Consider the following 12859-nt stretch of genomic DNA (forward strand, 5'->3'; position numbering starts at 1 on the left):
TTAGTTTTCAAAGGAGAAAAGGAAGATTGATTTCATGTGAAAGTTTCTAAAGCTTCACAAAACTCTTATGCAATATTCCAACAGACTTCACATACAATGAGGAAACAAGGGAAGAGCCCAACACAAGCTGTTTAAGGCAAAATATATTCCTCGTCTGTATTTTCAGATCAAGCTTTTACACTCAGTATTATTACTTCAAAGTGTAGGAAGAGCCTTAAAATCTTAAGCCATGACATGGGCAATTCATAAAAGCCTGAAGTTTTGAGCGAGAGCGGCTCTCCTCTTAAATAATGTCTCATTTACACTATTTCCTAAATATAATTATACATAAGAAACATCAAGGTAAAATTGCAAATGCCATTTTCCCCAGAAGGATACATATAAAAACAATTATCACTTTGTTTAAAATACATCTTCATTTATAGTTATCCAAATCAAAATGTATCTTCTCTGAAATAAAATAATACATTGCTCCAAGTGTTCATGCACTGCTCCCGACTATTTGGATTAAAACGTCTCTCGAAATTAAGTTTCAGGATTTTGTTGGGACTTAGTGGATGTCTTAGAACTGAACTAACATGTAAAACAAAGGCAAATAAAGCTCATCCAAATTCTGAAGCCAAGTTGTAACAGATCTAGCCATAGAAATAAATATCTATTGTTACAGGTACACTTCTTACGACTATGTGAAGAGTTGAACTTCTCTGTTACAATTTCATTATTTGGGGTTTTTAAAGAAAAGGACAATTTGGGCACTGTGACCCTGGTAAAACCTTGGCTGTCCTGTGCCTCGGCTCTTCTTCTGGAAATATTGGGACAGATATTCAATATACACTCACAACATGACTAATATAAATAGAAACGGGGGCAGTATGCACCACAGAGAAAGCTCCAATTCATGATGGCCAAGATTTCTAATCGCATCAAGAAGCATCCAAAGGGTGTTCTTGTATTATGAATTTTCCTAGTTTATTTTGAAATTCACTTTTATTTATTCAAAACTGAAACTTTCCTATGGGGAAAAAAAAAAAAAAAGGCTAATTTATTTGAAAAATATTCCTGGAAATATTGTTTCTGGATCAGCTTCTCAGGATCAGGCCGTAAGTATATTAGAAAAGCTGAAGTGGATAATTTGTGCGCAATTTGAAAGCTTGAGATGTTCTAAATGACGATTAGTTAAGCAACAAGAAGTTCAACTTTGCAAAACAAATGTCAACAGAGTATCCTGCCTCTGGAGAATCATTAATTTAAGCTACAGATGAAACGCTTTGCTGGTCTCAATAGACACTTGACTAGATTTTAGCACATATCACACTAATTGTACGTTATTGGCACTAAATCTCTGCTTATGTATAACTGAAGACAGGAGCAGACAGGGAGAAGCTGTGGCTGTGATCAGAAAATACATAAAGAGGAGGGTGGCGAGTCCCAGGAATTCCTCATTTCCACCTTGAATTCTACATAAAACAATATTTTTAAAAGAACATAAATGTTTAAAAGGAAGGACTGACACTAAAGCCACTCAATGCAGTAAGTGCTGGCTTTTGTACACTGTTGTATGTTCGCAAATACTACCCTGTTTCCCTGAAAGTAAGACCTACCCTGAAAATAAGCCCTAGCATGATTTTTCAGGATTTTTGAGGATGCTCGAAATAAAAGCCCTACTCCAAAAAAAAGCCCTAGTTACAGTTAATAAATAAGTAAATTTAAATAGTGTCCAGGCAGCTATACATGTAAAAAAGCAAGCATCTTTTGGAGCAAAAATTAATATAAGACCCTGTCTTATTTTCAGGGAAACGGCTCAAGTATGGAAAGCTCTGTGTGTCACTAACTTGAATTTGCAGCAGGAATCCAGAATTTAACAAAACTCACCTAGAATGAACTACACAGAACATTTTATCACAAACAGCTTTTACCTCAGAAAAAGGTGTTGCATTAATAATGTTGCACTCTATTAACTGACTGCTTACAAAAATAAAATAACCTAACAATCAAAAACTGATTTTAAGTAACCCAAGTAAATTAGAGATTTGTAATTATTGAGGGTAGAATGAGAGTAAACCAGCATATGAGCTGGTTTTGTTTATTCAGATTAAAGAAGTGGGAATGGTCATCTCATGGCTGTGTCATTTGAAGGACCTCTTGCAATATATTGACAGTTGTTCGTTTCTAAAATAGCCCCTTGGGACGGGAGGTGCGGCCGCAGCCCATTCCCAGGCCCAGCGCACCCTCCGACTTGGCTGACGTGCAGAATTATGTCTCGGGGCCCAAGGGTCACAGTGTCACCTGTTCCCAACTGATTTATTCTGGTGGCTGGAGGGACACATGTGCCCCCTCCTTCCTTGCACCTGGATCCTGCATAACATCTCCTACTGAAATTCTCCTGCATAATTGCTTGCAACAAGCGCAACTGTACTGTTCAAATATGTAAAAATCATCCTACATAAAAAGCAAAGAATAAAATTTTCTGGATATGTATTACTAATTACTAATAAAATAATTATCACACAGTTTCAGTGTATAAACAAGGGTTGGAAATCAAAGATTTAAGACAAGACACACAAAATTTATTCCTCTGAGCTGTATAATCCTTTGTAAAAGCTATGGTCTGTTTCAGATACTCAAGAGTTAAGAGCTGAGTAGTACCTATCCTGTAAAAAGAAACAAAGACCTGGGCACTAGAAGAAGTTGCCATACAAACAGCTTTAATTCTTATATCACAAACGTGACAGAGAAATTTAACAGAGTCTTGTTAAATATGATGTTTCACTGTACTGCTTACCACAAATGGTAAGCATAATAGCAAAACAGCAGTCTGGATCTCTGCAAAGAAGTAGAGACAGTAAAATGACTTTTTTCTAGGAGCAATAGTCATTATAAAGTGAGGAAGAAGGACATCTAAGTACAAGCATCCTGGCAGATCACCTCTATAGTAAATCACTCTTGTCTACATGACAACACGGCTTCATACATGACCAACAGAAACACAGGACACTTGGAGAAAATGCTTTGAGCATTCCTAAACTCAATACTTGGCCAAGTGCCTCCACAAGCAGTTGAAGGGGCTAAACTGGTATTTGCAACTGGCTGGGGTGGGATGGCTCCGGGTAATGTCTTCCCCTCCAGCTGGGGGGAAACATACCATGGATTCGGGCCAAAAGATACCCATTTGTTAGCATAGTAACGTTAAACAGATTAAATTTCTAAACATACACTGGCAATAGAGACAAACTCCCAAGGGGAAGTCCTACCAAAAGATGGAAAAGCGCCCTTTATAACATTTCTCAGCGCAACCTCGGAATAGGATTATTTGAGAATATATGACTATATTTAACCACTGGGATACGTTTCCAAGATCCTACGCCAGGAATTTGCAGAGGGAAAAAAATGCTTGTGATGCTTTTGATCCTCCCGGCAGAGCTGCTCCTGAATTAGCAGCAGAGTCCTCCTTGGCTCTGGGGAACGGGCAGCACAGCAACCAGACTGCAGCCCCACCAACACGGAGGGTTTGGAGCAACAGCCTTCCAGATTTATTGTGGTCAGCTATGGCGACATTTAGATAACACCGGATGTATAGAAATGCTCAATGTGTATCGAGGAGCGGGTTAAACTGGATGTCTGCTCTTGAAGAGTAAAGACAATTGTTTTCCATGAGAAAAATACAAATAGCTAAGAGTATTTATTTTTACAGCAGTCACACAGAACACATCCGCTCACCCACTTAGCGGATGTGACCCCCACATAGTTAACTGCTCAGGTGATACAGATCATTTCACCTCATTTTTTTCCTGACATCCAACTAATTAACGTGTCGCCAGCTATACCCTCTAAGTATGGGCCATATCACAGCAGCATTCACATTTATTATCTCAATTCTTTGAGAACAATGACACAGATATATGTATAGCATCCAACATACAAATAAAAATGAAGATTTTCAACAAAAAAAGGATTCATAAAGCAGGGGATGGAGCTGGCAAGGGTCTATGCTGAGGAGGGAAGTGGCCACCGGGCTCTAACAACTAAATTAAAAATCCCAGTGCTGCTCAATTTAAAACCAAGATCCCTATCAGGCTGGAAAATTTTCATACAAGTGATTCTTTGACTTTGTGTGTTACATACAGCTCATGGTCAGAATACAAGAAATCAGTCAAATATTAAAATAATAGTCAAATTGCCATCATTGGAGTAAGGCTTCCTTGCAAATGAAGTCATCATATTGGAGATATGGCCTTCATCTCAATTTTCACAAAGTCCTTGGGAAGAAATTCAGGCTCTGACCCAGGCTGCACTATAGGATTATCTACGTTTGCAAGACAAACAGTAGTAGAAAGACTGAACAGTGTTATTTTACTACTACAGTTTAATATCTGCATCAGAAAGGGATGATTCTTGAAAAACTTCTGGTCAACACATAAAAAAAATAAATACCTCCTCTTTGTTCTTTGATAACATAGATACTTACATACACAAAGTGATCACGCTTTAAAACAATAAAACCCAACCGCAAACCCACATGAGAACCACGGTTATTTCCTACTCTATTTACAGGAGGGAGCTGTGGTGTTGGGTCAGCCTACAATCCTTCCTGTTGCTCCAAATTCTTGCCTTGGGTGTCCCACAACTTCCTCAGGCTTAGCAGGGGAAGCTGAGAGTCTGCTTCATCCACCTACAGACTCCCCCATCCTCCTCCCTTCACCATCGACTATCGCTTCCCAGACAAAAAATAAATCTGTTTTCTCATCAGTCTCTTCTCATACTTTTTTTCTTAAATATATAGAGAGATATGTCTTATTTCTTTCCACCGCCACATTAAGTATTTCTTATCTTTCCATTTAAGGTGGCAAAACCCCTCTGCCCCTCCTATGAGCCACACTGCTGCTACTTCTTTTACCCCTTCGTCCAGTCCCATCTTCAGTTGTGTTGCCTGTGTCTGCCAACATATCCCTTCTCTGGCAATTATCTCTTCTCTTCTTTGTCTTCAAATTCATATTTATAAAATTAACTTTCTTTACTCAGCTCTCTCCTCAGTCACTTCTAGTCTAGCTGGTATGGATCTTTTCCTTTCCCTCACCTTGCTCTCCACTTTAATGGTCTGATCTTTCAAACATCTTGTCCTTTGCTGCTTTCTTAAATCATCTAATCTTTACCATTTTATCATCTGTTACGATTTATCACTTGCATGTAATAGGTAACATAACAACCTCCCTCTCTCCCCTCCTTGCAGTGCTATGCAAAAACCATACATTAATGTACAAAACAAAGTACTCAGCTCTCACACTCTGCTAAAATGTCGCTGTGAAACTTCCTTCAAAAACTGTATTTTACAAAGGCAGAACACAGCCCAGCCCCTACAGAGCAAGTTTTCTACAGACTGCCATTACAACATATAGCAACTCACCTAAGCGCTTGATTTTCTGTTTGCTTATCATTTTACAAATATAAGTGATACGAACCTTTTACAATAGGTAACTATTGTAATTATTGCAAAGGTACCCACATGAATAAGAATAATTTTTCACCACCTAGAAGGGAATAGACTAGACAGTACCTCCTATATAGTCCATTACCCTACAGAATGCCAAAAGTTGAGCTCTAATGTCACCCCCAAAACAAGAGGCAAATTGGAAGAAAGAAAGAGATCCCTGTGTTTCTATAAATAAATAACAAAGATAGGCCTACTCGGGTTTATTGACCTCAGTCTTTTATTTTCAGGAGTGTGTAGGAGATGAAACCAGTCTTATTTTACCCTCCCCTGCCCTGTTCTCAAGAACCATACCAATATTTTCTTGTGCTTCATTCTAAAAGCCTAAACGCAGTTGTGATGACTGTCTCCAAACCTCCTTGGTCCCAGAGCCTCTTCTCCATACGACATCCTCTATCAACCACAGGATTTTCTGCATGTCAGCTGGAACTAATCATCGCAATTACAGGCTTTTGTTTAGGGGAATTTCTACAGTACAAAACCACAGAGGTTTGGAAAAAAACAACAACCAAACCTGAAACAGGTCTTATGCAGAGGACAAGATACAGAAGAGTCTATAATAGATTTTATAAAAGCCAGCCAACTCGTATCTGGAGGAAAGGAAGAGAAGGATACGCCTCGCAGCAGAGAAACCCAGACAAGACGACGAGGGGGAATATGTTCTCATCTAAGTGATTTTTCATGGAGCCAGTGGGGGTCCTTGTCATGTCATTTCTGGCATTGGGACGAGGTTGATAAGCACGGATGGTCCCAAATGGTTCCGCAATACTAAACTTAATTTGACAAGGCTTATTAGCGCTGGCTTGGAGCCTGACAGACCCAAGCTGCCTCTAACGCTCGGTTTGGGTAAATTCGTACGATGCTCTCCAACACTGTAGCAATGAGAACAACAACTCAAAGAGACCTGATCTGGCTCTGTGTTGAGTTTGCTCAGGTTTGGCGGGTTTTACTGGCCTAGGGCTGTGCCACATGGAAGCAAATACACTTGCTTCCACACCCCCTTTAATGGGCTTGGGAGACACAGATTTGCTCCAGCTGTGCTGATACATCTGGCTGGACGTGATCTGGCTCTCCACAATTCAGGTCACGAGTCTCTGCTCATGGCATCGTGAGTCTACAAATGAGATAAGAGCCACAGGGGGACAGATGATGGGAGAAGGCTTCCCTCTAAACTCTGCTGTATTTCTATTTAATGAGCCAAGTTAGATTTTCATTTATGTTGCCTTTTTTTTTAATTCAAATCTACTCATCTGTGATGCTCACGTTACAGAGGCTACAATATAGATACAGACATCTGTAATCAAAAATAATTTGAAAACATAAGACTAGACATGAGCTGGTTGAGTGTCTGAGCTGACCAGGTAGCCTTGCCTCTGCCACTTCTCCAAAGCAGAAGTACCAGACACAAACACCAGCTCTCACAAGCTAAGGAATGGTTGTAAGCTGTATTCAGAGGAGAATGCATTAAAATGCAAAGGGTGAAGAATGTAATCTCTCAAAAAAAAACCCAACCAAAAATACCCAAAAAACCCCAAACCTCTATATTATGGAAAACCAGGTTAGAAGGGACCACAGGATCATCTGTTCCAATATTTCTTGGCCAAAGCACAGTCTAGACAAGATGGCCCAGCACCCTGTCCAGCTGAATCTTAAGTGTTCAATGTGTACCACCTGTTTTTTTTCAAGAATGCAGGAGATCTGGAGAAGGGTTGTCTCCTTAAAGACCGCAAGCAACCTTGTGAACACCACCTCTATGAAGATACTTATGTTCTTGCCTTAGAATCTTTACTGTAAGATGATAAAGAGCTCTGTAAGCATGCAGAGTTAATAACAACAAGCCATAAGCATAATCCTTGTTCTTCTCACGTGAGGAAAGCCGCTGGGGATGCCTCATGAGATGGGGACACATCCTACTGAATGAGCAACCAGAGTAACAGCAGAGGAGGAGGCACGGAGCAAACCCTTATTTTCCAGTACTCTTCACAATTCCTGACCCAGCACGTGCCCTCACTACGTGCCTGGTTATAACCAGATCTGACTTCTATAATATAAGCAACCTATAGCATGCATCCAACAGAACAACGCTGCTCCTTCATTGAGAGTAATGACTTAAAGTGACTTTTAGCTACGATGTCCTGGAATTTGTTACAGACTCCGGTCCTGAATGAAATTCAGTTCTTGGCATACACTTGTGACACATTAAATTATAGTAATTGTCAAAATTTCCTCTATTATTTATACTCCAGACAGCTGCTGTGGCTATAGCAAGAATAGCACAACCTCTTCAAAGCACTTAAAAGTAGCAATGATAAATCTTTTGGACATCTTCATTTTATGGAGCAAGATTGATAACTTCCAAGGAAAGACCCAAAAAGCCAAAGCGGAACAGCAGAACGCAGCGTGGTTTCTGCCTTAAGATGGCAAACTCTCATCAGATCCTTAACTACGCGGGTGCTCGTGCTCAAGTTGCAGGCGTGGAGGTCGGGACAGTTGGGAACAGCCACAGAAATGAAAAACATCAACACAGCTTCACCCACAGAACAAATGTCCCACAGTGAGAATTTGCAAGGCAAAGAGAAGACTTCAGAATTTATACTGCAAAATGAGTTTTGTTCACAAAATACAGAAGGAAATAACCTTCTTTAAAAGGTCAGAAATTTTAAACACTCTTAGGATGCGTTATAAAAACTGGTTTCTTATTCTCTGTAATTTTAGCTTCACCAATATTCAGAGCAGACACACTCTTCAGGTACTATGGGCTTTTAATTTTACTACACTAATTTTAGTTCTGCAGTTTGAAATATTATATACAAGCAAGATAAACAACTTTTTCTTTTACAAATTAAAACTTATCAGTCAAAAAAGTTGCATACATAAAATACCTTGAAGCCTGCAATTCATTTTTTTTTTCATTTAGGGCATTTTACTAATTTATTTTGCCTCTTTTCAAGGGACATATGAACTTTTAACCCAACTTGGAAATAAATATCTAATGCTGCTTTTGCAATACTACCGTCTACATGGAGGAAGCAAATTTTATTTTTATATATTGCTGTTTACTATGGGATATTTCAGAAATATAAAATACCAATGTAAGAATAATATTGATTGTAAGTATGTGATAAATGACATGGCCTAATTCAATTACTGTGGTGTGCAATGGGGCAAGAACTGTAATATTAATATTCTTCAGATTATACCTTTGCTGTCACTACTGTGAAAAACTAATTAAAGTTTGTTATTAAAAGTCTCAGACATGGAAGTCACACACTCGCACTCAATACTCAACTCAACACACAAACCAACCACTTTACTACTTACCATTTGAGACCTATTTTTTGGGCAGCCATTGATGTCTTCAATCTTTTCATTTGCTGAAAGGCAAAAAGGAGAAAATGAAGAAAACAAAACAACTATACCAAGGACTTCTATTGCAATTATTTCCAGAGCACTTGCTGCTAGCTAAATAAAGGGCTTTCAGATTGTAGCTGTCCAGTCAAAGTGAACGTGTGAAACACTGAGACCCATCAAAAGAAAAAGGCAGCTGGAGTTTTCTAGTGGGTTGTGCCTCCCGAGACAGCTGGGAGCAGGAAACAACTGCTCCCACAACATCTCGTGCGGTGACGGGTAACTCCTTCGAACTACAGACAAGATTTAAACTCTGCAAACTGAATCACCGCGGGGTGGAAAAGTGAACGCTACGTACGTACAGATGGTTGCACATCAATTGATTTGCTTATAGAGTGAATATATATTTAAAATTTAGATGGGAAAATTACTCTGATACTACTTTTGTTATTTTTTTCTTAAAGCACAAACCACAAGACTACTTTCCAAGCTTCTTGTCCATGGCTTACTCGCAATGCAACATCCAGAAAAAGAATAGTTCCAATCTTTCAAGTCTCAAGTGCAATAATTAAGTTAAATGTTTGCCTTAGAGTCTTAGTTTGCTCAGTTTCACATTTCAGTGTTGGACTCTGAAACGACTTGTGTGCTAGACTGAAGAACCACTTATCATCAAAGTTGGGTTTCCAAAGTTGGCGTTCACATCCCGTTTGATGAGTTGAACAGATTTGCGTCACCTGCGTCAGAATTGTCACCTGCAGCTTTTAACTGAACAGCCACTCAAATATTAGAAGAAACCTTTGTGTGATGTCCCACCCAAAACACGATAAAAAATTATCCCTGGATGGTACTGCTGGGCTTGACCTCAAGATACTGGTTTGAAACATAAACCTGTAAACTTCCTCTGCAAACGCAATAGTACAATTTTCATGACAGCAGACAAAAGCTGTACCGAGATAAGCCACGGCATGAATTTGAATTGCAATAGTTACCTGGAGTAATCACGAATGACTTTGAAACTCAGAGCAAAGATCTACTCTGCTTGAGTCAATGCAATTAATTACAATCGGAACACACATTACCCAGGATAGTCAGATATACCTGTAAGATGTCTTGTTTGCATCCATGTTTATAAAACCACAGCTTTTGTATGCCATCTAACTTTGGTTGTAACTGATCAATTAAAATACTCCACAAAATATCCTAGGCATCAGTAGGAAAAGTCCTGTTCAACTGGGTTAAAGTTTAATTTTAGCACATTGAAGATTTTCACAGGGAACCAACCGACAATTTGATATACTCCCAATTTCAGAGCATACACAGCCCCGGTATATCTGCATTCAAGAAGCTAAATATAGCTACTATGTTTATATGGCATTACTAAGACATATATTAATTGTGCATTCTCTGGTAGACTCATAAATTTAAAACTGAAATAAATCAGAATGCTATGAATACATTTTAACTGACTTCAAAATAGAAAAAAAACCTGTCACCCCATAACACTGCTATATTATCATCAGCGTTTTTGAAGTTTGAGGATTATCTCCCCTAAAATCAAACGCAGTGATGTTTGGTTTAATGTCTTTTTAGTTTTGCTCCTTGTTTGTATGCTAAGGTAAAAGTACTACCTAGTTATTAATAATTTTAAAATTTTATTTTCCTAAATATGCAGCTATTTCACTTAAGAAAGGGAAGCAGAAAGGACTGTGATCACTGTCTCTTTATAATCATTAACTCTTATGAAGTCTTCATTTAAAAAAAAATAAATAAATCACCAGAAACACATTTATTCTTTTTCTGGTTTGGTTATGGAGTAGTACTTCAAGATTCAACATCTGTGATGTAAATCTCAGATGGTAAACAAAAGAAAAATTGTGTCACTGATAATTAAACCTGAATCCATTTTTGATGACTTTGGAGAATCTCCAGATATTCCCAGCACACGACAAAAAAGAAGGAAGGATCTTCATGGCTGCATTTAAAACCTCTCCTGCACTGCATATAGCAGGTGTCTTACTACATAGTCTTCTTTGTTAGAGAAAAAAAAGGCTGTTATTTTGCAGGCTGCAGTTAAAGCTGCTTCTAGGTGTGAAAGATGTCACCATCTTTGTGACAAGGAGAGGCAGCGTGTCTAAGGCTATAGGCAGCGGATACAAATGACTTTCCCTTCACCGTTAATTTGGAGGATTGAACTGAGTTATGTTTAAATATGAACTTGTGTCCAGTTGTGGCCCCTCAGTTCCAGCAGGACAGGGAACTGCTGGAGAGAGTCCAGCACAGGGCAATAAAGATGCTGAAGGGAGTGGAGCATCTCCCGTGTGAGGAAAGGCTGAGGGAGCTGGGGCTCTGGAGCTGGAGAAGAGGAGACTGAGGGGGGACTCATTCCTGGGGATCAGTATGGAAAGAGTGAGTGTCAGGAGGATGGAGCCAGGCTCTTCTCGGTGATAACCAATGATAGGACAAGGGGTAATGGGTTCAAACTGGAACACAGGATGTTCCACTTAAATATGAGAAGAAACTTCTTCATGGTGAGGGTGCCAGAGCACTGGCCCAGGCTGCCCAGGGGGGTTGTGGAGTCTCCTTCTCTGCCGACATTCAAACCCGCTTGGACACCTTCCTGTGTAACCTCATCTGGGTGTTCCTGCTCCATGGGGGGATTGCACTGGATGAGCTTTCCAGGTCCCTTCCAGTCCCTGACATTCTGGGATTCTGTGAACTTTGTTTCACATGGAAAACATTCTCTGGAAGTTAAATCCTTCACCTTGTACTTCAACTTTTGAAAGCTTGCAGACCTAATCCTAAATATTAGCCAAAAGGCAACTCTAAGAATGGCTAAAGAAAAACAAACACAAAGGTAAATCAAAGTAAAATAGAATGGCTAAAAAAAATGCAAAGGAGAATCAAAGCAAAATACAGTAAGCAATATTATTGATGTGTGTTTTAGAGGGAATAATTTGAATTTCATAGAGTTTTCACAAATCGACACTCAAACAGCTACACTGAAATACTTGGAACAACCACCTTCCCATTTTGATGGTGGTATTCTCACCCATGTTCTCACACAGGAGTTCTCTACAACGGCATTAATGAGGGTAACAAGGTATTTATGAAAGAAGCCAACGCCTAATTTGCTGGGATTCCAAAAATTTTCCCTATTAAAGGAAACATACACAGGATGAAGCGTAGTCCATAGTGAATACCTGTCCATACACAATCAATTTATGGCCTGTTTTTATACATCTGGGGCTGCAGAATGCTACTGAGATATAATGTTGCTCTGTATGTTGAGACTAAATCTTTTTGGACGGATTCCAGTGCAGCTCCAGTGATTCACTGGCATCATGCCTCGCCATTTCAACCAGGGCTTGCAGATTTATGCGTTAAACGAAGGAACTAGCTCGTTTACAGCATCTCAAACACATAAATATGCATGCACTGATGTCTCGTTACTTCAGTGCTGTCTTCTTAATTTGCATCGCAGATCTGCCAGTTTGTTTCCAACGATACTTGTCCTAATTCCCATTAGCAGGTTTTCCCATCCCATCCATCTCCATTGGCCCGTGCGTGTGTTTTGTGGCATCCCAAGGACCAGACGGATGAGCCTGTGAAGGGACTAATGACGGATCCAGGCCCAAGGGAACACGATAAAATATGTAGTTTTACGGGAGGACAATGGACAATGTTGTTTAGAACCTTCATTATCTAAAAATATTAGTGCAAACAAAGGCAACCAAAGGCTTTGTAGAACTTAGCCTATATTTGAGAGTTGTCCTAATGATAAATAATTTTTCTCACCTGAAAACTCATTATGAAATACTTATAATAAAGGGGTATATTTTTTATTTCCTTTCCTAGCTGCAGATGTGGATTTTCCAAAGCTGCCTGGAGCAGAAGGTTCAACACAGCAGGCCAGTACTGTGTATTTTGTTCAGATCAATCCCCAGAAGGTATCAGAAATAGAGACAGTGAAGGCTAACAGCATCCTAGGAGAAAAATACCCCTCATCGGCTGCATTTTTAACATTCA

At 39.4% G+C, this 12859-nt stretch overlaps 1 protein-coding gene across 9 annotated transcripts in view; it reads right to left on the reverse strand.

Annotated features, from left to right (window-relative positions):
* Positions 1 to 12859, reverse strand: part of NAV2 (neuron navigator 2) — a 210849-nt gene that overhangs the window by 142519 nt on the left and 55471 nt on the right. For all 9 annotated transcript variants that reach the window (XM_082058912.1, XM_082058913.1, XM_082058911.1 and 6 more), the window contains exon 3: positions 8807 to 8859. In XM_082058912.1, the coding sequence (XP_081915038.1) occupies positions 8807 to 8859 (53 nt within the window). The remainder of the gene's footprint in view (positions 1 to 8806; positions 8860 to 12859) is intronic.

Source organism: Streptopelia decaocto (assembly GCF_964273445.1).
Source record: "Streptopelia decaocto genome assembly, chromosome: 7".
NCBI lineage: Eukaryota > Metazoa > Chordata > Aves > Columbiformes > Columbidae > Streptopelia > Streptopelia decaocto.